This window comes from Panthera uncia (genome assembly GCF_023721935.1).
Source record: "Panthera uncia isolate 11264 chromosome B3 unlocalized genomic scaffold, Puncia_PCG_1.0 HiC_scaffold_1, whole genome shotgun sequence".
In the NCBI taxonomy this organism is placed as follows: Eukaryota; Metazoa; Chordata; class Mammalia; order Carnivora; family Felidae; genus Panthera; species Panthera uncia.
Genome location: NW_026057582.1, coordinates 35,145,960 through 35,171,870, shown reverse-complemented (window position 1 = coordinate 35,171,870; position 25,911 = coordinate 35,145,960). Strand labels below are relative to the sequence as shown.

Genomic DNA, 25,911 nt, shown 5'->3' with positions numbered 1-25,911 from the left:
TTTCCACTTACTACATTAGCTTTAGTGAGAAATCTGAGATGCATCAACTAAGCACACATACACACACACACACACACACACTCTCTCTCTCTCTCTCTCTCTCTCACACACACACACACACACACACACACACACACACACATATTCACATGTAATTTTCCTCTTGGGAAACAGGGTGGTCAAGGCTGACCCAGGTCCTGCCCCTACTGGGCTCTCAGCCTCATGGGGCAGGTAGCCATTAAACAAACAAATGCAAATACAGAATTACCAATGGGGTGAGTGTCAAAGAAGGGAATTGGAGGCTCTGAGAGAAGAACAGAGAGGATGTATTTTAGGTTGGGAAGTTAGGGAATGTGTCTGAGTCTATTCCATCTGCTACAACAATTTACCATAGACTGAGTGGTTTAAACAACAAACATTTATTTTTAGGGCTGGGAAGCCCAAGATCAAAGCAGCAGCAGATTTGATGTCTGATGAGGGCCCACTCCCTGGTTATAGATGACCATCTTTTTTATATGTCCTCACGTGAGGAAGGGGTGAGGGAGCTCTCTGGACCCTCTTTTATAGGGTCACTAATCCCTTCATGAGGCTCCACTCCTATGACCTAATCACCTCCCAGAGATGCCACTTCCTAATACCATCACACTGGGGATTAGGATCTCCACCTGAATTTTGAAGGGTCACGAACATTCAGTCTATAGCAGAAGGCCTCTCAAAGAAAGTGGCTCTCAGGATGAGACCCAGAGGGAGAGTAGGAGTTGGTCAGTTTGGGAGGTGGTCGGAGTGTTCCAGGCAGAGGGAACAGCATTAGCTGGAGTCCTGAGACTGCAAAGAAAAGGGCACAAAGAAGGCAGTGTGACTGGAGCTTGGTGAGGGCATGAGTTGAGGTTGGAGAGAAGTAGGTAGGCACATCACGAAGGGTCTTGAAACCCAATGGGATTCAAGCCATAGTAAGAAATTATGTTGTATTTACAATATACAATTACATATATTTCTAAGTTCCTTTTTGGACAGCGGAACTGGACTCCCAATATCTTTAACATGTTTACTTACTTGATCATTTCTCTTGTGTGTCCCCATCTCCTGTCCCCCTCTGCACAGCCACACAGATGGCCCTCTCATCCGCTTGGATTCCCTGCCCCGCCGCCCCACTCCTGCACAGAGCCTGTGTTGTTCTGCTTCACCTAATTGCACGGGTTTAGGGCTGACTTACTGAGGAAGGAAAGGGAAGGAGCCCTAGCTTTTCGGTTTTAACTTGTTACACAGAAAAGATTTTTGGAAGAGGTGAATTGAGAATAAAGGAATGGCAAGGGTATTAGTTTGTTAGGGCTGCTATAATGAAATGCTGCAGACTGGGTGGCTTAAACAACAGAAATTTATTTTCTCACCGTCTTAGAGGCTGGAGGTCCAAGATCAAGGTGCCAGCAGGGGTGGTTTCTCCTGAGGTCTGTCTCCTTGGCTTGTAGGTGGCCACCTCCTCATTTCGTCCTCACGTGGCCTTTCCTGTGTATGCTCCTCCCTCGTGTCTCTTCCTCTTCTTATAAGGTCACCAGACCTCATTTAACCTTAAATACTTCTTGTTGTTTTTTCAAGTTTGTTTATTTATTTTGAGAGAGACAGAGACAGCACAAGTGGGGGAGGGGCAGAGAGAGAGGGAGAGAGAGAGAATCCCAAGCAGGCTCCACGCTGTCAGTGCAGAGCCTGGTGCGGGGCTTGAACCCACAAAGCCATGAGATCATGACCTGAACTGAAACCAGGAGTCAGATGCTTAACTGACTGAGCCACCCAGGTGCCCCCTTAAATACCTCTTTAAAGACTGTGTCTCCAAATACAATCATACTAGGGGTTAGGGATTCAACATATGAATTTTGGGGGACACAGTTGAGTGCAAAACAGTAAGGCTCTTATACAATTTGTGGCTGGCCAAAAGAAGTTGGATATGTGACCCTTTAATTTAAAACAATCATAAGCCTCAGAGAAGTTGAAATTCAGTCAATTAGCATTGTGGCCCTTGAAGTTCTATATAAACCAAGAAACCTTTTTTTTTTTTTCCTTCAAATGTTTATTTTTGAGAGAGAGAGAGAGAGAGAGAGAGAAAGAGAGAGAGGGCGAGTGAGCGCGCAGTCAGGGGAGGGGCAGAGAGAGAGAGAGAGGGAGAGACGGAATCTAGTGCAGGCTCCAGGCTCTGAGCTGTCAGCACAGAGCCCAGTGTGGGGCCTGAACCCACGAACCATGAGATCATGACTTGAGCTGAAGTCGGATGCTTAACTGACTGAGCCACCCAGGCACCCCAACAAAGAAACCTTTTGCAAGATTTTAGAGTAATCTATACATATCGGCATTAGCATGTATGTGGGTGCATGCCTGTGTGTGTGTATTTATGATTAAGTGGACAAAAATGAAAGAGAGTAGTTTCCCTGGTGGAAATGCTTTCCGCATAGAATTCCTCTTTTCCTGCATGTGGCTGGTCTTCAGATAAAACAAGCCAGAGGAACTTATCAGTTCCCTCCTGGTAGGGCTGCTAGGGCCTGGCTGTGAGTGAGGGTCAGCTAGGAGGGCGCTGTGGGGGAACCTGCCCACAGGGGCCAACCCAGTGCTGCATAAAAGGTGAGTGAGACTCCCTTCAATTAGGTGTTTCTGGGGATGTGAGGTTCCAAGTGTCCAGAGGCAGGATCCTGAAGAGTCAGTCAGACTCAGCAGGGAAGCATTTGCCCTTGAGGTCTTTCGCTTTGTAGTGACTGAAAGGCCCCTTGCTTGTCAAGTGAGGAGTGCTGAGAAGACAAGGAAAAGAGTTTCTTCTCCAGGCTTCCTGTTGCCGTTTTCCCAGGAAGAGGAGGGATTTACTTAGGTGCGCGCTTAGGTGCCTAGTTGGGCTCTCTCAGAATCCTCAGTCCCACCATGAAGGTCAGCTTTGGCCGGCGGGTCTCCTCAGCACGGTGGGTGTGAGCATGAGCGAGAGCTGACCGCTGAGCCAGTCTAGCCGCCCCTCTCCTTGCTGTCTCTGAGTGAACCTGAACTCCCCTGGAGGTTTATCATTCTTTTAAGGTGAAGGGACATATATCCAGGGAGAACAGTCTCATTAGGTCCATCGGAAACTGTCCTTACGGTGCCTTTATTCTTTCTTCTGTTCATTTGACAAACAGATGTTGAGAGCCTGCGCTGTGCTGGGCACAGGTGCTGAAGCCAGGTGTGAGCTCTCCTCGGAGTTACACGGATCGGAGTGGGGAGGCCTACTGACCGGGGAATCGCAGTACACGCATCCCTTTCTCACCTGGCCCCTTTCCCCCGCATGGTGCTCAGGGTCACAGACCCTTCTTTACAGGAGACCTTTAATGCTCTCTGGCCTCCCATTTCCGAATGAGGTGGCTGGTGATCTCTTCGGCTTTCCCTTCTCCCCTCGCTCTGTGGCTTAGCATCTCAAGGTATTTGGCGTATTCAAATTCCCGTGACTGTTTCTTCAACAGAAGAGGGCTGACCTGTAGAAAACCCCACTGTGAGTCAGTCCTTTCCGAGTTAGAAATTGGGCGATCTGCCTCCACTTTCTGTATTTGCCCCCACCTGGCTTGGGGTTCTCCTCGTCTGCACTCCATCCTGCCGCCCCCCCCCCCCAGCCTCTCGGCCTGGGCCAGCATGACTGTGAGCTGTTTCACCAGTTCCCTGGTCTCGTTCCGTTCCTTCTCGTCCCACCCTCCTGGTCCTTCCCATGGCATCCGTCTCCCTGCTTCTGCTGAAGGGTCCCGTTGAGATTTCCAAGGAGCAAAGTGCTGTGACGGCGCCTGCCATGTGGCTTCACCAGAAGTGGTCCCACCTGCTCCAGTGAGGCCTTCACTACCTCCGAGCGCTCCTCTTATCCTCACCTCTTGTACGTTTCCTAACACGTTCCCCCAGTGGCCAAGCCACAACTCTCCCCTGCTCCTGCCCCTGACTCCTGAGAACTCCAGGTTGTCCCGCATGAGCTTCCTCCCCCCTCCCCCACTTCCAAGTCCTGTGTTTGTCTAATGTCACACTCTCATGATGTCTGTCTCTGAGAATGGAGCGTCCTTCCTTATTGCCAGACTCTCCTAGACTGCGCACCTAAGCAAATCCCTCCCCTTCCTGGGAAAACAAACAGGAAGCCTGGAGAAGGAACCCAGAACTCTCCACCCCAACCCTCCTCCCTCTTCGTTGGGGGTCTTTGCTGGTGGATTTTCTCTGGGCTCTTGCATCTTCAGCATCTTGGCTCTCAAGCATTTTTTACCTCTTCTGTGGCTGAACCACTTGCCTTCCCCCCAGTGCCCCATCAGGCTGCCACTCTGTTGTCTTTCTCCCCCCCCCCACCCCCACACACACCACAGACACACTTAGATTGTGGGTTTGGTTTCCTGTCACTAGTCTTACCCCACCCCAGCCCATTCAGCCTGCTGCCACTCCTGCCATCTAGAAAATGCAGATCTGACCATGTCTTTCCCATGCCTAAAATACTTCAGCCACTGCCTTAGAATTTTTTTACTTGGGGGGGCACCCGGGTGGCTCAGGTCATGATCTCGAGGTTCGTGAGTTTGAGGCCCACGTTGGGTACCATGCTGACAGAAGCCTGCTTGGGCTTCTCTCTCTCTCTACCCCTTCCCCACTTGCACTTTCTCTTTCTCTCTCTCTCAAAATAACTAAACTTAAAAAAAAAAAAAAGAGGGGCGCCTGGGTGGCTCAGTCGGTTAAGCGTCCGACTTCAGCTCAGGTCACGATCTCGCGGTATGTGAGTTCGAGCCCCGCATTGGGCTCTGTGCTGACTGCTCAGAGCCTGGAGCCCGTTTCAGATTCTGTGTCTCCCTCTCTCTCTGACCCTCCCCCGTTCATGCTCTGTCTCTCTCTGTCTCAAAAATAAATAAATGTTAAAAAATAAAAAAATAAAAAAAAAAATTTTTTTTTTACTTGCCTTTTATTTTTTTGTAACAGCTTTGAGATACAATTCAGATATCGGATATCATATAATTCACCCATTTAAAGTGTACAATTCAGTGGTTTTTAGTCTATTGACAGAGTTGTGCAGCCATCACCACGGTTAATTTAGAACATTTTCATCACCGTGCAGAGAAACTCTGTCCCCCTTAGCTATCCCCCTCCCATCCCTCTGTTCCCAGCCAGCCCCTGGCAACCACTTCAGCTGTGGATTTGCCTCTTCTGGACATTTCGTATAAACAGAATGATACAATATGTGGTCTTTCTGTGACAGCTTCTTCTACTTAGCATGGACTTTTCAAGGGCCATCTGATGCTTGAAGCACAGTGACTCCCATTTGCTCTTCGGTTTAAAGTCAGACTCCCCACGCATTTATGCGTGGTCTGACGCCTCTGTACCTCTCCCGTCTGATTGCTCATGGCTCACTACCTTGTACCTCTGCTCCCGCTGAACTGACCCTACACAAACGTGCCACATTGTTCCCTTCCTGAAGTGCCTGCCCCATCCCCTTCTTTTTGGCTGGCTAACTCATGTCCCGGGTCTCCTTCGTTTCTTGACGTAGTGCTGTGTCCTTTGGGAAGTTAGTTCTGATCCTCTGTGCCTTCCTGTGTGCTGCCAGAGCCCGTCAGGCTTTCTGTTTGTCGGATGGGGCCCCGGCTGCCAGTGGCTCATCGGTGTCCACCTCTGGACACAGGGCTGTAGCTCTGGGGAGCAGGGTCAGTGTCCACTGATCCGTGCAGGATGCTCGGCCCGCACAGAGTGGGCACTCCCTGAGTCCTGACCCTTGGAGCTCCTTGAAAGAGAAAGTGAGTCTGTCCTCTTCTTCTTTGTGATCTGGAATCTGCTCTCTCTGCTCCCTGAAATCTCCTAAGGTCACCAGCCACTTTATCGTTTGTTCTCTTTTTCCTCAGTCTTGCCGCATCATCTGCGACTGTTAAATACCTCCATGGAGGTCTCTCCTCCTGTTTCACCTGGGACACAACATTGCCTTTGTCCTCCTCCCACATATGCAGCGTTCTTTAATTCTCTCCTCTGGCTCCTCAGCCTCTGAGCCCTTAAAGATGGGTCCTCCCCCAGTTCAGCATACAGATTTTTCTCTCTGCTTTGTCCTCTACTCCTGCAGCCTCACCTGTCACCTGCATGCAGGTAAATGACTCCTAGTCTGTCTGTGTCACTTGGAGCCTTCTCCTGAGTCTCACATGTGTTTCCAACAGTGCGACTGACGTCCTCACCCACGTAGACTTCCCGTGCCATACAGCCCCCCTGCCCGTGGGTCACCATGGTGTTAAGCCCCGAGTGCTCTAAGGACTTCTACTCTGGTAGATTCTTGGCACCCGCCTTACCCAGTGTTCCCACCTCATCTCTCTCCATGCTTAGTGCTTTCACTCAGTCTCCTTTGTAAACACATGTTGAACGCCTACTGCTGCCAGATAATTTTTCTAAAAGCTTAGTTTTTTTCATTTTTTTTCTCAGCTCAAAGCCTTCAGGACTTCACCTTATACATGGCTAGAATGAAAAAGACAAGAAATAACAAGCATTGGTGAGGATGTAGGGGGAAAAGAACCCTACTGCACTGTTAGTGGGAATGCAAACTGATGCAGCCACTGTGGGAGACAGTATGGAGGTTGCTCAACATTTAAAATAAGAAATACCATATGATCCAGTAATTCCGCTACTGGGTATTTACCCAAAGAAAGCAAAAAAACTAATTTGAAAAGATATATGCATCCCTGTGCTTATTGCAGCATTATTTATAATAGCCAAGATACGGGGGCACCTGGGTGTCTCGGTTAAGCGTCCGACTTCAGCTCAGGTCATGATCTCGTGGTTCGTGGATTTGAGCCCCATGTCAGGCTCTGTGCTGACAGCCCAGAGTCTGGAGCCTGCTTCAGATTCTGTGTCTCCCTTTCTCTCTGTCCCTCCCCCACTTTTGTGCCCCCCCCAAATAAATAAACATTAAAAAAATTTATAATAGCCAAGATATGGAAGCAACCCTGAGTGTCCATCAATAGATGAATAGATAAAGATGTGGTATATATACATAATGGAATATTACTCAGCCATAAAAAAAAGAATGGGATCTTGCCATTTGCAACAACATGGATGGACCTAGAAGGTATTATGCTAAGTGAAATAAGTCAGACAGAGATATTGGTGATAGATGGTAGCTTCACTTGTGGTGAGCACAGCATAATGAATAAACTTGTTGAATCACTAGGTAATACACTTGAAACTGATGTTAACATTGTGTGCCAACTATGCTTCGATAAAAAAATAAACACAGTTGAAGTGGAAAAAAAAAAAAAAGAAGAAGAAGAAAACCTCCAGGGTCTACCTCTGCCTACTAAAATTGAGTAGAAATTCCTTAGCTGGCATCCCAGACCCCTATAAAAGGGCTTGCATTGCCTTTTTGGCCATTTGTCCTTTATTCCTAATATTCAGGCCAGATTCCCCCACACCTCTTGCACACTTTATACCTGTGCTCCACCATACAGTGGCCGTTTGCCTCCCGCAGCTATTTAAACTTAAATTAACTAAAATGCAACAAAATTTGAAATTCATCTCCTCAGTCGCACTGGCACACTTCATGCGCCCAGTAGCCGCTTGTGGCTGGTGGCTGCCTGTTGGACAGCACAGATACCGTTCCCATCATCGCTGACAAAGTTCTTTTGGACAGCACTCGTCTGAACCTGCTCGTTTCTTTTCCTTCTGGCTACCATCTCCTCACCCTCTCTAGCGGTAAACATTTTTTTCCCTCTACCGTGGCCACCCGCCTTATACTCCTCTTCTTCCACACGACCTTTCCTGATCGTTCCTTTCTTAATGAGATGCCCCCAGCCCCTGGCTTTAGAGCCTTGGTAGTATTTTATCTGTTTCCTTCATGAAATCTACCCATTTGTTTTTTATATCGTAGCCACTTGTGTCTTTAAGTCATTTCCAGTACTGAACTGAGAGACTTTCTGAGGTGAAGACTACATTAACGGCTTTACTCTGAGCATGGTACGGTGGGAGTTCAATAAACAATTTTTGTTTTATTTTATTTTATTTTATTTTATTTTATTTTATTTTATTTTATTTTATTTTATTTTTAAGTTTATTTGAGAGGGGCATCTGGATGTCTCGGTTGAGCGTCCAACTTCAGCTCAGGTCATGATCTCGCAGTTCGTGAGTTCAAGCCCCGCATCGGGCTCTGTGCTGACAGCTCAGAGCCTGGAGCCTGCTTCAGATTCTGTGTCTCCTTCTCTCTCTGCCTGCCCCCCACTCAGGCTCTGTCTGTCTGTCTGTCTCTCTCTCTCAAAAAACAAAACCAAAACAAAAAAAAACTCATTAAAGTTTATTTGAGAGAGAGCGTGCATATATGTGAATGGGGGAGGGGCAGAGAGTGAGGGGGAGAGAGAGAGAGAGAGAGAGAGAGAGAGCATCCCAAGTAGGCTCCGCACTGTCAGTGCAGAGCCCGACTTGGGGTTTGAACCCACGAACCATGAGATCATGACCTGAGCCGAATCAAGAGTCAGAAGCCTAACTGACTGAGCCACCTGGGTGCCCCAAACAATTTTGGAATGGATCACCTAGAAAACAGAACAGTTCTTTTTTAATTTGTGTTATCAGTAAGCACAGGGGACGTCTTGCCGTTCTGTTCTTTTTTCATTCCTTCTGTAATCACACAGGCCTCTTCTGTGAGACCAAGCGAGAAGTGTGGCCCCCTGCAGCCCCTGTCCTTTGCCCTGCTCATGCAGGTGGCCACAGGAGGCACATTCCACCTTATAGGCCAGTGTTGCTGATGTCAGTGCCAAGGAGAGCAGCTGGCTGCAGAATACGATTATGATCCCCTGGCCAGGGCAGTGGGTCAGCACGCAGGAGGTGGAATTTCAGGGAGGGAATAACAGACGCACAGCTGAGGGGCAGGCAGGGTTATGAACGACCCACCTCGGAGAAGTGACCCCAGAAGAAATGACTGAAATGTCAGAGGCTAACCAAGTCAAGAAAGTGGTGAGGCTCAGATTGGAATTGCTTACAGGGTGGGGAGCCACAAGATGTGTGTTCACAGTGAAACCCTGCAGGAGCTTTCTGGACGGTTTGTCATCGCCTGGCCTGTGTATTCACTGTGGCTTTTCACTTAGCCCAGAGTCACCTACCATGAAGGAGAGGAACTCACCCAGAACATTTGCCAGCACGTTTTCAGATGTGTTAGGGACATTCAGGTGCTGGCCGCCTCTCTCTGGTTTGGCTGCCCTTGGGAGCTGAAGGGGATGCTGGTTACGTACTTGTTGGTGGTAGGGGGGTGGGGGATTGTCCCAAAGCTGGGAGTGTATGTGTGTGCACACGTGTTCTGTAGCAGAGTGGAGGTTTTCAAGCTCCATGTCTTTCCAGGCTTATTTTGCAGAGGGAGAAGCACTTCCATTACCTGAAAAGAGGCCTTCGACAGCTGACCGACGCCTATGAGGTAAGTATACTGCCCAGGAGCTCTGTCAGATGGCCAGCCAGACGGTCCTCCTTTTTTCTGTTGGAATGTAAAACACCCATCGGCCTGGCCTCCTGCAGAGTCACTCTTTGTACCACGTGGCTGTGGCAGGAAGTAGGTTCATGGGGAGTGGGGAGCCTGGGCCACAGGGCTGGGACTCCCACTTCTGAAAGGGCAGAACCAGGTCTCTTCCAGTCTTCTTCCCACCCCCCGCCACCCTCAACCCAAAGACAGAGCACCCTAGATGGGGTGGCGCTTTCTTGCACCGTTAGATCACAGTGAGGGGTTCTCGTGCTTTCTGCTGGATGCCCCTTGCCAGCTAGCTGAAAGGCAGTTACCTGTCCGTCGCTAATCCTTTGCCCTATAAGCCGATCTAATTCCTATGCTGGCCAAAGGATCAGCATATAAATCCCAGCGAGGGCTAACACAGTTTAGCAGTATAAAAATGCCCACGCTTAGAGTGCATTTTAAATCCCATTCCCCAGAGCTCTGGGGTTCTACCAAGGGGCCTCAGGGGAGGGCAGTGGTGGTGGAGGAGGTGGTGGGGGGAGGGTGTTGGGAAGGTGGCAGGCAGAGGACAAATGTCAACAGGAGGGCTCCAGTCCTTCTGCCTTACTTTACACACAGCAGCCTTGCTTTTCATTTGCTTTTTATTTGGGGGTCTACATTTGATTATTTGCAGCAGGGATTGTCCAACTGAAATGCCGGTAGACCCAAGCAGGTAGCATAAATAAGAGAAGTGGGCAGGTGGGAGGGAGACTGAGGCAAACCAAAGGCCCTGTGCTTTTCCTGTGTTGCTGCCAGGTGCTGCTATCCAGGAACGCAGACCCAGGCTTGCCAGATCTTTCTCTCTCTCTCTCTCTCTCTCTCTCTCTCTCTCTTGCTTTTTTCAAACGAAGCCAGATTTCTGTGTGAATCTCCCAATGCTTAAATGTTGCAACTAATTCTAATTAAAAAAACAACACGCTACAGGGAACAAGCAGAACAGGTCCCGGGCTAGACCTGGCCTTGGCTCAACATTTTCAATCTTTGCTGGGAGTCTTCTGTAGTTAGGGTGCAGTCAGCCCTGATACAGTTAATACCATACCAGGGAACAGTTGAACAGAGGGCTGAAAGCTTACCATGCCTTATCTCATTTAATCCTCACAGCTGCTAGGTGAGGTAGGTGAGTATTTCTTACAGATAAGGAAACAGGCCTAGGAAGATTAAGTCACTGCTCAAAAACACGTAACTGTAAGGGGAAGAGCTGGGACTGCCACCCAGACAGGCCAGAACCACACCACTTGCTCCCCAGGTGGCGGCCTCACCACAGCCAGAATGGTCAGCACATTTATGAGGAGGGCAGCTTGGGCCACTGGAAAGAGCACTGGTGTGGGAGTCCCAAAAACCTGACTTCCTGTCTCAGCTTTGACATTTGATGTCTTTTCTCTGGGAAAAGTTCATCTCTCTGGACCTTATTTATATACTTTTAATCTGGAAAACTGGAATAATAATACTACCTGCCTGCCTAGCCTTGAATGCTCAGTACAGGTTTGTGGGTTGAATCATGATCCAAAGCTGTTCACATATGACCTTGGGAAGCCTTTCCCAGCCCCCCAGGCAGAATTAGGCTCTTCGTGTGCTCCCTCAGGACTCTGCTTCTGCCCATTACAGCATATACCGTTATTCAGGTACATGTATACATGTGATATGTGCCATCTTGTTCCGTAAAGCGATAAGGTAACTTGTGCTTAAATGCGTCTGTCCAGAGCCCTCTTCCTCTGCAGATAAACACACACATTCTATATCCGAAGAACCTCAACAGTAGGAACTGAATTTTATTCATTATTTTGCCCGCAGTATCTAATGCAATGCTTGGCCCACACAAGGACATGCTAAATATTTGTTGAATCAATGAGTGAGTTAATCCCAGGAAATCCCTTTCTGAGAGTATATATCGACTTGGGTCTGCACTGAGAAGACAGCATCACTTAACTTCCTAGCATGTGGGCACTCCTCTGCTCAGCCTTCCTTAGGTGCCTGTCAGGGAAGGACCCAGTGGGGGCAAGGTAAACTTCTTTGTCCCATTGTCCTTTCTGCACACGTGTTCATTTCAGCTGCTGGCTGGGGCCACAAAGCAAAGTGTCCTTCATTCGTTTATTGTTCATAGGGTGCCTTCCTCCCCCTTTCTAAGCTGCTGGGGTGAGACAGATGTTGCCTTGTCAGCAGCATCTTGGAATGATTCTGAACGAGGGGTGTGTTTTCTCCCCTGTGCCTTTCACAGTGTCTGGATGCCAGCCGCCCATGGCTCTGCTACTGGATTCTGCACAGCTTGGAGCTACTGGATGAACCCATCCCCCAGATGGTGGCCACAGAGTGAGTCTGGCTTCAGGGAACCTGGGCTGTTCTCTGAAATTCTGTTTTGAGTTGGGGGGTTCCTTGTGTTTTGTTTCCGTTTTATTGATTTTGAATGAAAAACACATCATGCTACAAAGAAATCCTTGCCCTCCTCTTGACCCCAGTAACTTCCTGAAACTCCTCCACTCTAGAAGCCTATTGTGAGCTCGTGGGTAGAACAAGACTTTGAACTCCCAAGAGAAGGATTCTGGTTTCTTCTGTGGCCTTTTCTTTTGGCTCTTGCTCTGGTCTTGGAGAAAATTCTTCATCATCAATTCTGAGAGATGTGATTTTGCTAGAAAGTACAGTATGCATTTGAATAGCTTCTGTGAGGAAGCATGTGCCAAGCCAATAAGCAAAAATGCCTTTGCCTTTCATAAACACCTCCATAGGCATCCCCCTTCACCAGTGCCTGGGGGATAGTGTAGCTCTTGATGTCCTAGATGGGTTACACCCTTGGTGCCCAAATGCCTTGACTCGAATATTCTCAAACTTCTGATTTATGAGTAGAGATCTAAGCAACTAAGATTCTTCCCAAACTGTTCTGGGAATGAGTGTGGCACCTCATCCCTAGAAGCTCATCACAATTTATACTTTAAAGAAGAAACTTTAGGGATACCTGGAGTGGGAAAGGGCAGCCAGGAATGGAATCTAATGCTCCCGGTCTCACTGAGAATAAGCACGTTCCCTTGGAGGCATCTTGAGTTCACCTGCTCCCCTGGTGCTCCTGAAGGAGAGGAGTCTGGGAGGAAAGGCCCGCGAGCCAGGTCCGTTTTTCCACAGCACCAGTGACAGCCGTGCAAGGGTGCGTGCAGGCTAGTCCAGGCCCCCCCTCTGGTCCCCCTGCCCCTGCCTGGGGTCACACTGTCAGGTCAGAAGAACAGAACCACACATTGTCTCATTCGTTCTGCCTTAACAATAACCTCTCATTCTTGCCTTCCTGGGCAGGGTGTCTTGTGATGACTATGGATAGGGAAGATAATGAAGAATTAGACCATTAACCCCTGTGATATGTACGGAGCTTTCTGAGAGAGAGGAAAAGTATGCATTGTCCTCATCATGCGGCTGCTGCAAGCCTGGGTGCTTCTGGCTCTGGAAGTAGAATTGGACACAGTTTCTGCAATAACAGGAATTTAATTGTCAAAATAAAGGCCCATGTGTTTTTGAAATACCAGTTGGGGGTTGTGGATTGTTTAGAAAATTTCTCCCCCACACATACACAATCAGGATGCACGCTAGGGGAAATGGGAGAGTCGTACACGAAAGAAGAAAAAAAGCGGTGGAAGATTCTGGAAGAGGGAAGTATAGGTGGGCCCCCGAGGAGGACGTAGTTGCTGAAGAGGAAGCACTCAGGTCATACTGGGGTCAGCATCGATTTTGAGTTTCTTTCTAGGTTGTATACCTAGTGTTTGATAGGTGAGACTTTGCTGAGGAAATAAGTGTCAGAGCAGCTCTCGTGGCAACATCAGGTAGGAAGAGAGGGCCCCCTCAAAAGGGCTTTTCACAGTGAACAACTAGCGACAACCTAAACATCAACAGTAGGGATGTGTTAAAGTGTATATGAAGTTTAAGTAAAATATGGTACAATACATACAGTGAAATACTGTGCAGCCATTTAAAAACTTGATGTTAATTGTACTTATTATAGTGGTCATTTCACAGTATGTACAAATACTGAATTGCTTTGTTGTACACCTAAACTAACACAATGTTGTTTATCGATTTTACTTTAATAAAAACCAAATGCACATGAAGTATATATTTGTATATAAAAATGCATGTATTTACATAGAAAGATACCCATGAATTAAGTGAAAATAGATAGTTAAAAAGATTCAACTTCTGTAGATTAAAAATATAGCTGGTTAGGGGCGCCTGGGTGGCTCAGTCGGTTGAGCATCCAATTCTTGATTTCAGCTCAGGTCATGATCCTAGGGTCGTGGGATGGAGCTCCAGTCAGGCTCTGTGCTGAGCGAGGAGCCTGCTTAAGATTCTCTTTCTCTCTCTGTCTCTGTCTCTTTCCCTCTCTTTTCCCTCTCTTCCTCTGCCCCACTCCCCCATTAATGCACTCTTTTTCTTAAAAAAAAAAAAAAATATATATATATATATATACACACATAAATATGTAATAAAAATATAATATTACATATAATATATAAATATATAAAAACATATAATATATAAATATATATGATATATAAAATATGTAATATATATAATACATATATAATATATAATATATAACCAGCCATATATATGTATGCGTATATGTATATATGGCTGGTTATATGCATAGAGAAAACCAGAAAGGTGTATACACACTTGGTAATAGTTATTTCTAGATGGTGAAGTTAAAGGTGAATTTTCTTCTGTTTTTTTTCCTAAGCCTATTTCCATGTTCTAAAACTTTATTTATTGTTTCGTACTTAAAAGAATGTTTTAAAACTAAAAAGCTACTTTGTTCTAATTTCACGAACCAGTTGGTAGTGAATGACTTAAGAATTTCTGCTTTCACAGCTGCCTTAAAATCTTTACGTGTGGTTCTTCTGATTTAACAGACTTTTAAAGAATTACTTAGGCTTTCCAACAACAATGTATTTTGTTTCATGCCTAGCAGACAGTTCAGTCTAGGTCCAGATAATATCTGTTATCAACAGAGCCTAGTAGCTCTGACCTATAAGGAAATGAACTATTTTTAGTAAGATATGAGAAATCTTAATGATTTCTGTAAAAATATTGGGATTTTTAAAAGACTCTCTGATATCGGATGTATTTTGCACAGAGAAAGGAAATGCTTTGAAAATATGGTCAGCTTTCTGTCCCTTTCTTCTTCATATAACTATTAAGGTGCAGAGTTTAGCTCTGGAGTTTTATTATTTTCCTGCCCTTTTCTTTCCCCACTCTGCCACTTAGTGCAGGTGACACGCACATACACACACATTTCTCTCTCCTATTTCGTTCACCTTTGCGCTTCTGTTTAGGGAACAAGATGGCAAGCTGAGTTCCCTCTAGTGGACAAAATCACTTTCTCAGCTACTGTCACTGTTAAGAGAAGCCAGCAAGACCAGGTTTTTACTGCTGGTCTCAGATCTTTCAAAAACAACATATTCATATGTAGGAACGTAGCTTGCCTCTCTAAGAGGTTGTATCCACAAATTGATATGTATGTTTACCTGAAATAAATTAATATTTTGGTACCAGACTAAGTACATTTGTTAACGATTTAACGGAAGGAAGGAAGCGTCCTTTAATGAGAATCCCATGCTTCGTTATTGAAAAGTACCGTAACATAACACACAGAGTAAAGTGAAATCACAGGGAGACCGCTGCATTGTTGAAGTTAGGTTTCTAGCTTCTGTAAGATCTGAAAATTGTCTTTAACTTCATTGTTTTAAGACTTTTCTGCTTATAAAGTTTTTCCAAATGTTCATTAGTTTAAATTTTCGTGTGTCACTGTTTTGCTATTTCCCCTTCAAAAAGTTATTCGTAGCTGATCCCCTGAATAGCTCTTCAAATATTTTTCCTTTTATTTATTTATTTATTTTTTTTTATGTTTTATTTTATTTTTGAGACAGAGAGAGACAGAGAATGAGTGGGGGAGGGTCAGAGAGAGAGGGAGACACAGAATCTGAAACAGGCTCCAGGCTTTGAGCTGTCAGCACAGAGCCCGACGCGGGGCTCGAACTCACAGACAGTGAGATCATGACCTGGGCCGAAGTCGGAAGCGCAACCGACTGAGCCACCCAGGCGCCCCAAATATTTTTCCTTTTAACTTTTAAATGTAATTTGTTGCCTTACCTTTCTGTGAAGATACCTTACCTAGTCCTCTGCGTTCTGGGCATTTTTTGGCCAGGTGCTCCTGGTGTCGAGTAGGTAGAGGAGGGCAGGGGTGCTCCCAGATTTCCTCCACAGGTCAGTTCCCACAACGAACAACCACACAGTCCAAAATATCAGACTGCCAAGGTGGAGAAACCCTGCTCTACAATAACCAACTTTAGACTTGACCTTCCCTCCAGAACAGCAGGTTCCAGAGGATGACTGTGCTTGATGGAGTCAGACAATGTGTCAGACTCCATGGGCGGCTCCCGCCTCCTGGAATCGGTGAGGAGCCTGTCATTTCCACCTGCTCACTGCTGTGCTCTGCTAGGGAAGGAGCTCTTCTCTCCCTCGTACTAAGCTGGAGTTGTTTTATGGTATGAAATTCAAAAGCCTTAGTACTAGAGGAAGCTGGATGTCCATGCATCCATCTTCTATTGGCATCTCCCCGCAAGCTGTCCTGCTCAAGGATGACCATTCCTTTCCCAAAGCTGTGATCTTTGTAACTTGTTCTCGGCTTTCAGTCTGTCCATGGTAACCTACTGTGGTGCTGAAGGTTTTCTTAAATCTTATCTAAATTCTGCTGCTGCAAACTAGCTTCAGTGTTTGTTTCTCTACCAGAAAGTTTGCGTACCTACCCTTTGTATACCTGAGGTATTTTTTTAAACTTAAAAAAATTTGTTTTTAGTATTTATTTTTGAGAGAGTGACACACACAGTGTGAGTGGGGGAGGGGCAGACTCAGAATCCAAAGCGGGCTCTAGGCTCTGAGCTGTCAGCGGAGAGCCCGATGTGAGGCTTGAACCCACAAGACTTGAGATCATGACCTAAGCCGAAGTCAGATGCTCAACCAACTGAGCCACCCAGGCGCTCCTGTATACCTGAGGTATTTTGCTGGGTAGCTTCCTCATGGTGGTGGTTGCCTGTAATATTAAGCCTTTTAATATTTGGCCATTTTTACAGTTATTATTTTTTTAAGTTTATTTATTTATTTTGAGAGACAGCACATGCAAGCAAGTGGGGGAGAGGCAGAGAGAGGGAGAGAGAAGATGCCAGCAGGCTGGGCGCTGACAGTGCAGAGCCTGATGCAGGCTCGAACTCACGAACCGTGAGATCATGACCCGAGCCAAAATCAAGAGTCGGACGCTTAACCAACTGAACCACCCAGGCACCTGTGTTTTTATAATTCTAACCTGAACCTCCTTTTAGTTGGAAAATGGAGGTCTGAGCCAAATACAGTTGTGACCAGCGCTGCGTTTATGATGCTCTTAAGTGTTGTCGTTTTTGTCCACAACTCATGGGTCCTAATCTCTGGTCCTCTTTCTCCTGTATTCCTAGTCCTTTCCCGTTGTATATTGATATGCTCTACTCCTCCCCACTCCTGCCATCCCTGAGTATATTATTTATTACTTGTACTTGTTTCATTTGTTGTATTCTTATGTGCTTCTGATTTGTCTTATATTATTCCGGACTTTAATTCTCACCTTGGCGGTGTTTCTCTGCTCCTTTTGTATTATTTTGCTTGTTCTCTGTACACGGTTTTGAGTACTTCATTCAAGTTGGTGACAGCAATGCCCATAATCTTCAACCATCACCTGAAAGTCCGAGTAACTCCTTAGAAGTAAATCATTGATACTCTTGCTTTGAACTTGATCTTCTTACAGGTTTTACATACTTTTTAATAGTTGAATGATAGAGTGTTGGTGTTCAGGAGAACTTTCCACAACAATGGAAATGTCCTCTATTCTGTGGTAGCCACTAGGGACGTGTAGCTATTGAACAGTTGCAATGTGGCTTGTATGACTGAGGAGCTAAACATTAAATTAATTCTTAAGCTTAATTAAATTTAAAATTTAAATAGCCTCACGTGGCTCGTCACTGCCTATTGGACAGCACAGATCTTTCACATTCCTACCAAAAATGCGATTCCCCACACCAGTGGCATTGCCATCAACTGGGGCTTGCTGGAAGTACCGACTTTCTAGCCCATCCAGCCCTTCTGAGCCAGAACTGCAGTTCAGCAGGTTCTCAGGTGATTTCCATGTGCACTCAACTTTGAGAGGCACTGATACTTGGCTGTACATTGGAGTCACATGGGAATTAAAAAAAAAACTGTGGCCACTTGGGTCTCAGCCTCAGTGATCCTGATTTCATTGGTATTGGGTGTGACCTGGGCATTGGGTTTTAAAAAACATCCCCCAAGTGATTCTAATTGCTCAGCCAAGACTTGTGGTTCTCAAACTTTGTGTGTACACACGTCATCTGGGAATTGGGTGAAAATACAGAGGCCCAGGCTTGTTCCTGTTTCAAGAAGCCTGGGCCTCTCTTTTCTCTATTAGCTCGCCCATGATTGTGATGCACACATTTTGGGTTTGGAAATCTCTAACATAAAAGATGGTTTCCCACTTTGCTAGAACAAAATGCCTTGCTGACTTGAAAGAACACAGATCTGCTAGATCTTTTAGTCGTGTGACAAAATACTGCATAACGCATGCTCTTTACAAAGTCGACTGCTCTTCGTGTTTGCACCATGTCTCCTGCTTGTGATTTTTTTTTTTTTTTTTTTTTTTACTAGTTGGTGAATTTCTGGTCTCTAAGATAAGTTTTTCCTTCCCCTTTTGATAGTAGAAGTCTCATTCACATTTTGGTTTTCAGAGTTGCTGAGAACTCTGCTAATGACAGCTGGCAGCTTCATGGTCAGTTTGCCAGTTCCTTAAGGTGTTAGTTGGAAAGCCTCTGGAGCAGAATGTTCTGTAATATGGAAGCGTCTCAGAGTCCAGAAAAGCCCAGCCCTGCTCCCCAGCATAGCCCCACGGCCAGTCAGATGCCACATATCAGCTGAGGAAGGTTGGCATCGAGGGATGATTTAAAGGTGTCTGGTACATTCAGATCCCAGTTCACCAGACCTTAGGCTACAGGGTCTGGGGTGTTGCATTTGGCAGGATTCTATCTTGGGAACTGGGAAAGAGAATGGGTAACTAGGTGACTCTTATCCTTTTCATTTTTTTAAATGTGCTCTTAAGTTTTATATAAACTAAAACCTTTTGTTTTTGTGATACAGAGAACTTTTTGCACGCTAGTGCAGCCAACCTTTGTCAGGACATGAGTTTATTAGCTATTTGTTTCCAGGAAATAGGATATGAATTGATGAAGGTTTGGAAAATATGTTAGGAACAAATTAATTTTCTCCATGAAAATTAATTGCTGTTGCAAATAGGCCACAGAACTGTCTTTCTTCTCTGATGATCAATTTCAGCTTCAGTCCCTGTGTTTCCTGTAGTAAAATTAAAGGTGCAGGTACAAGGGAATGAGTATTGTTTTTGAGACCCGGGAAAACTTCAGGACCCCAGCAGCGAGTCAGCAGCATTTTTTATTGCCGTCGCTGCCAGATAATGGAAGGTCTGAAATCAAGTAATCAGATATGATGTGGAAAAGCAATAGTAAACTTGTGTCCTAGTGGAGATTCACTAGACTCTGTTTGGCCCCTCTGGCTGCAGTAGATAAGAAAGAATAAGATGAAGGAGTCCAAGAAAAGAAGGCTGCCTGAGCACTAGGGCACAGATTTCCAACGTGTTCTCTTAAATGGAGGCTTGTCCTAACAGGAAGCCAGTGAGCCCAGCTGAGCTGTGGGGAGAGAGCGTGATGACCAGGGCTTTCCTGGGGCACCCCTTCCTGGTGAACTTCAGAGGACCTCGGATAAATAGGGGCTCCCTTGGTTTGACCTAAGGCAAAAATGTAACTTCTGGGCAACCTGATGCCATGCTTGGAGGCAAACCCTCAATAAACAGTTTCCCTCAGTGAGGAAACTGGAGCTTCTGTAGATTAGTGTGAAAAATTCCCCAAAAGCCTACAGGCCAGGATGCATTTTTACGATATGAGTCAGCAGTGCCGCAGTTTGCCACATTTGGCATGAGCGTGACAGAAGCCCACTTCTGTTTCGCTCTCCTAACCGTGGGGGCAGAATCCATGAAAAGCTGGTTTCTTGGTGGCGGTAGGAAGAAAAGTCAGAAGCCCCTGGGGCTTAGGGGCAATGGGAGTGAGAAGACATCTCTTTCTTTCTTTCTTTCTTTTTTTTTTTGACATCTCTTTAAATATTCTGGGTAAGCCTAGGTGGTGTCTCTAGACCAAGATGGTTAGCATAGAAAGAAGTAGTTGGGCACCACCACAGTTTGGGCAAAATTCAAAGCTTGGGGGAGACCCCAAAGGCAAGGAGAAGGGGCTGGTTCCACAGATCCAGGGTGGTAAACTGAGTGAAAAGTATGGGAAGAATTTGGTCAAGAAGTATGAGACTTAATCCCAATCCCATGAAAGTCTATTTGTTTCTGCTTGACTTACATCCCTTGCTTTATGGTTAGACAGGTGCTTAAATACAAAACTCAGAAAGATGGGCATTCAAAATAGGGCAGAGAGGCCCTTTTCAAAGGTTAATTATATTCAATATGTGTTCAGGAAGTGGGAGGAGAGGTTTTTTTCCCTTTTGAGGGAGGGAGGGGGATGTTGGAAAAGGCATAGACTCTGGTGGAGTCTGGTGTTTTGAAATGAATGTTCTCTGACTTTGTTTTTCCCTTTGGCTGTATACCTAGCGTGTGTCAGTTCCTGGAGCTGTGTCAAAGTCCAGAAGGTGGCTTTGGAGGGGGCCCTGGCCAGTACCCACACCTTGCACCCACGTATGCAGCCGTCAATGCACTATGCATCATTGGCACCGAGGAAGCCTATGACGTCATTAACAGGTACAGCCAAAGCCAGCAGTGCCAGACCCCCAAAGGGTTCCCGCCTGCTGCTGCTGCACTGACCATTGCTGTCTCCTCCCTCTCCCCTATTTGTGTCTCAGAGAGAAGCTTCTTCAGTATTTGTACTCGTTGAAGCAACCTGATGGCTCTTTTCTCATGCACGTTGGAGGTGAGGTGGATGTGAGGTGAGTGGGGTTTTCCTCAGGCCAGTGTGTCAGTAGATTCTAGATCTTCTCTGTCATTAGAGATGCCAAACCCAAGGAACAACATGGAAAAGCTGCTGCTTTATCTCACGGAATGACGTAGAATGGCGTGTCAGTGACACAGCTCATAATCATTGCAAACATGACACAGGTGTCCTCAGGTGTCACTGTCACTTGACCTCTTTTATGTAAGTGTCAGAATATAAGCAAGACAGGAACAAAATCAAATGCTTTTATTTTAAAAATCAAAAACATATTTGGTTGGTATAAAATGACATACCATACATAATATATAATAACGGTATAGTGTAATACAATCTTTAATCTCTCTGGGATAGGAAGGAAGAAGGAAGCCCAGTAGAAACTTCGTAAATATTTTCTGAATGAATTTGATGAACTCGGGAGAATGTTTATCACCTGAATGAGAATTGCTTTGGGAGGTGCACAAATTTTGGGGGACCAGTAGAGTGCAGCAAAATAGAGTTTCAGTAACTAATTGGAACCGGTTGGCCCAAAATTATTATTTTACTCTAGAATTGTCCAACATACCCCACAAGAAGCTCACTCATCTGGTGGGAGATTGCTGAAGCATATACGAAATTCACTAAGTCATTTCTCAAAGGCGGTGGATCACTGAGGTTTTATACCAAATCCTTAGAGAAATATGTGTTTTTGAGCTTTCTATAGCAAAGCCATCTTATTGCCTTATTTGTAAATGTGTTTAGCTTCTACACAAGTTGATTAATTTTCTGGGTTAACCATTGGTTCGAAAGTAAAGGGGGAGAAAAAAAAACATGTAATGTGTCTGTTTGAACCTAAAATAAGTTCTTCACTGGAAAAACTGTTTCTTACAACACTTCCAACACCAAACAGGTGCTTTTTCCCTCATGTTAAATAATTCTAACATGAACTAACTAGATTTAACTCAAATTCCACAGGTTAAGGGCTCAGTCCCACAAGATCACCCCCACTTCAAATGCCAGTCACAAGTAGTGTGTCCCCAGGTTACCCACACTTCTGTCTGACTTAGCTGCAAATCAAAGGTTCCCATGACGCCCTCTTCAGGTTCAATAATTTGCTAGGATGGCTCACAGTATGCAAGGAAGCACTTTACTTACTGGTTTATTACAAAGGATATTATAGAGGATACAAACGAACAGCCAGTTGAAGAGGTATATAGGGCAAGGTCGAGAAGGGTCCAAAGCGCAGGAACTTCTGTACCCGTGAGGTTGGGGTATGTCACCCTCCTGGCAGGTACATGGATGCATTCACCAACCTGGAAGCTTCCCCAAATACCTGCATTTACGGTTTATGGGAGTTTCATTGTGTAGACATGATTGTGAAATCATTGGCCATTGGTGATTAACTCAATCTGCAGCCCCTCTCGTCAGGGGGGCGATGATGCTGAAAGTTCCAACCCTCTGATGATGTGGTCAGTTCCTCTGGCAGGCAGTCCATCCTCCAGGAATCACCTCATTAGCATAACTCAGGTGTGCTTGACCAAGCACAGAGCCTCATGCGGGGCTCGAACCCACGAACCGTGAGGTCATGACCTGAGCCAAAGTTAGATGCTCAGCCAACTGAGCCACCCAGATGCAGTTATTATGAATAACTAAAGACTCTCTTATCACCCCTGTCACTCAGGAAATTCCAAGGGTTTTAGGAGCTTTGTTCCAGGAATCTGGGAGAAAACCAGTATAGTAAAACCTTGGTTTGAGAGCATAATTCATTCCAGAAACATGCTTGTAATCCAAAGCATTTGTATATCAAAGCTAATTTCAAGAACCATTGGCTCAGTTGTGATCCTGTGACATCTGGCGTCACGTACTACTTGTATTGCAAGACATCCCTCGTTTATCAAGTTAAAATTTATTACACATGTTTGCTCGTCTTGCGGAACACTCGCAGAAGAAGTTGCTCGCAATCCAAGGTCTTTCTGTGTATGTTTCTTATTATATCATAATATCCCAGTATCTGTTGTAAAAACAAACTGAAGCATATTTTTTTAAATGTAAGAGTTTGAGCAAAATCTATTCTAATCAGGCAGCATGTAATCTAGCAGATAGAAATGTACTCTGCGGACCTATACAAAACGAGAGATTTTTATAGGCAGAAAGGAGTGCGAAAAGGAAGTTATACTAGGCAAAAAAAGTGGGCCAGTTACTGCAAGGTTACTTTCCTTTAGGGGATATCAGGGTTCTGTCAGGCCAGTGACCTAAGTAGTGCTCATCAGGTGATTCCTGATTGGCTGGTTTAAGATTTCATTTCTGGGGAGCTGAAACTGATTAAGATGTGGAGTTCAGCATAAGTGACTCCCTTTGGGACCTGTTGTCTTGTGTTTTTAAACCCCGAAAATGCCAACAAAGCCAATATAACTAATGAAGAAAAACAGTATTCAGTTGACCCTTTTTTAAAAAAATTTTAATGTTTATTTCATTTTTGAGAGAGAGAGAGAGAGAGAGAGAGAGACAGTGTGAGCAGGGAAGGGGCAGAGAGAGAGAGAGGAGACACAGACTTGGAAGCAGGCCCCAGGCTCCCAGCTGTCAGCACAGAGCCTGACGCGGGTCTCGAACCCACGAACCGTGAGATCATGACCTGAGCCAAAGTCAGATGCTCAGCCAACTGAGCCACCCGAGCACCCCTTGAATTGACTCTTCTTAAGGAAAAAGCTAAAAGTTGTCTCACCCCCACAACCAAAAGACACTACATTTTCATTTCTGTTCTACAGATGGTACAACTGAGTGTGCACAGTCTCGAAATTTAGCTTTTTTAAAATTTCTGAAATGATTAGACAAAAGCAAGATTGCTTTGGCATTATATCACATACCTTTTCAGATACAATTATTTTCTAATTCCGTTGTTCTAGCTCCAGTTTTTTCTGTGTTCTTATTTATATCTGCTAGACAAATGCTAGGAAACTTCTGCACTAGAATCGATCTGTGCCACCAAGCAACCCTGTACCTACGCTCTTCCAGTAATATGCTCTGTTCCAGCCATGCTCTCCACTTGCGTAGACTCAGAGATGTGAACGCTTCCGTGCTTTGCTTGGTTTCTAGTACCCCAATTCCCATCATTTCTTGCTTGTCATTTAATTGTCCTTTGCCTGAGAGTGTCAGCCAGGACTCCAGAGTGCTTGTTGAGTGGGTTTGACTTGGAGAGAAGCAGCAGTGATGGACATCTGGAGGCTAGCATGTCTTATCCTGGCTTAGACAGAGGAGTCTCTTGATCTTTCCTGTCTGTCACAGCTCCTAATAGTGTCTGGGATGAGCTTATTCAAGTGTTTATGGCACTGGAGGGCTGCCGATAATCAGATTGCAGTGAACTCCTAGCAAGTACAGTTTTTTTCCCGGTTCTTAAGAGAGCAGTAATTATTTATTACTGCCCTCCTAATCCAGGTTTTATAACTTGGAACATTCTTTGGGGATAGTAGGGAGACAGGGACCCAGCATTTGCAGAAGTTGAGGTGACAGGGAGTGTGTTCAAGAGTGTGTTCGAGAAAGCAGTTTAGTGTTGCTGAAGTACAGAGGGCATGGGGGGCAGTAGAAGTGAGGCTGGAAGAACAGGCTGGGACCAGACTGAGGGGTCCTGGGATCTCCTTAAGAGCTAGGGAGTTTATTTTAAGAGCCGTGGAAAGCCACGGACTAGGTTTAAGTAGGGAGTGACTTGATCTGGTTTGTATTTTATGACAACTTCTCCAGTTGCAGTGAAGAGATTGTGGTGTTTTAGTAAAAGTCCTCCGGTTTCAGGGCTGGATGGAGAAAGACCAGGCAGGAGATTGACCCAGGTAATGGTGACTTGGATTTGGGGGACAGCAGAGCATATGGAGAGGAGTGGACAAATTTGAGAGATGTGATGAGCAGAGGGGTGGAGAGAGGAAGAAACTGCGTGAAAAAGGTGTGTTTGTTCCCTCCCCTTTTCAGTGGGGGACTTGTGGCTGCTGGCTTCACATCTCAGTTCTTCCCTTTGTGAGAAGCAAACCACTTTGTTGGCCGCCTCCCTACCTCAGAGGTTCCATTAGGGGTCAGGAGCAAATGCTGTGAAACCCCTCTGAGAGGCTGAAACGCTGGAAGAAATTAGCTCAGGCCTCCGAAGTTAGCTTATGGCAGATGAGAACATTTGGCATGGGGGACTCTGGTGTGCTTCTGAGGCCTGCCGGGGTAACAGCCTCTGCTGTGCTGTGGCCAGCATGAGCGGGCTGATAAAGATGCTGGTCGCACAATAGTGCTTGCAGCTTCTGCAGAGATTTCTTTTTGGAATACCTCTGTAAGTTCGGCTTAATAGTGTGTCCATATTGAACAATAACGGACATTAGACCCTTCTCTTTCCTTCCTTTTGTATTCCTTAGGAGCCCTTAGCAACAGGATCTGTATGCAGAATTAAAACAAACAGTTGTCTTCAGTGTAAAATGGAGCTGAGATGCTGGACATTGGAAAAGGGCATAGAAGGGAAGAAAAGACAGTTTGTAGCTATATTCGATAGTAGAGGGAGAAGCTGAAATAACATGTGTCCTGGGAAGCATTAGGGCTGGGAGGGCAGAGTGGCAAGAATTATTCCAAATCAAGTAGGATAACATTTAAAAAAAAAAAAAAAAAAGATGTTCTCTTTCTTTTTCTTTTTAAATTTTTTAACATTTATTTATTATTGAGAGACAGAGAGAGACAGACCGTGAGCAGGGGAGGGGCAGAGAGAGAGAGAGGGAGACACAGAATCTGAAGCAGCTCCAGGCTCCGAGCTGTCAGCACAGAGCCTGATGCGGGGCTCGAACTCACGAACCGTGAGATCATGGCCTGAGCTGAAGTTGGACGCTTAACCGACGGAGCCACCCAGGCGCCCCTCTTTCTTTTTCATTTAAAAATGTGTGTGTGTGTGTGTCTATACTGGTGTCTGTACTGCTTGAAATCAAAGCGCTTCTCTCCCTTTAAAGGCCTAAGGAAAGTATCTGAGTGGACTCATCTGTTTCTGGCCATTAGGGTTTGGTGCCCTGCTTTGGAGTGTCTGTTGCAGAAAAAATATATAGTTAACCTTTAATGTGTCCACGCTATAAACAGAAATCCTGGACCTAAAACATGACTGACATCTCAATAAATGAGCGTTTCAGAAATACTTGAATGACACCGTGGAAGTTTGGGAACCATCGGAGGTCTTTGAAAGAGCTAAATTCACTTTGGCTACTATTTCCTCTGATGTAGATTTGACCATGTGGAGGTAGGGAGACTAGAATGTCATGTTCTTTCACTGAAGCCACGCTGTGAGCAGCCCTATCCAAATAGAATGTCACACCTCTCAGTTGGAGACCCAGGAGGACTGACCATGTGCCAAGAGTGAGGACAGGAGGTGGTTACAGCTTACCAAGCAGAGGGCAACCCGCCTGAGAAGCTCCGTGAACCTTA

At 45.6% G+C, this 25,911-nt stretch overlaps 1 protein-coding gene across 1 annotated transcript in view; it reads left to right on the top strand.

The window, feature by feature from the left end:
• The window catches only part of FNTB (farnesyltransferase, CAAX box, beta), a 67,056-nt gene that overhangs the window by 18,286 nt on the left and 22,859 nt on the right, over window positions 1-25,911 (top strand). Inside the window, exons 3-6 of the mRNA XM_049611482.1 lie at window positions 9,307-9,379; window positions 11,661-11,752; window positions 20,172-20,318; window positions 20,420-20,503. Coding sequence (XP_049467439.1) covers window positions 9,307-9,379; window positions 11,661-11,752; window positions 20,172-20,318; window positions 20,420-20,503 — 396 coding nt within the window. The remainder of the gene's footprint in view (window positions 1-9,306; window positions 9,380-11,660; window positions 11,753-20,171; window positions 20,319-20,419; window positions 20,504-25,911) is intronic.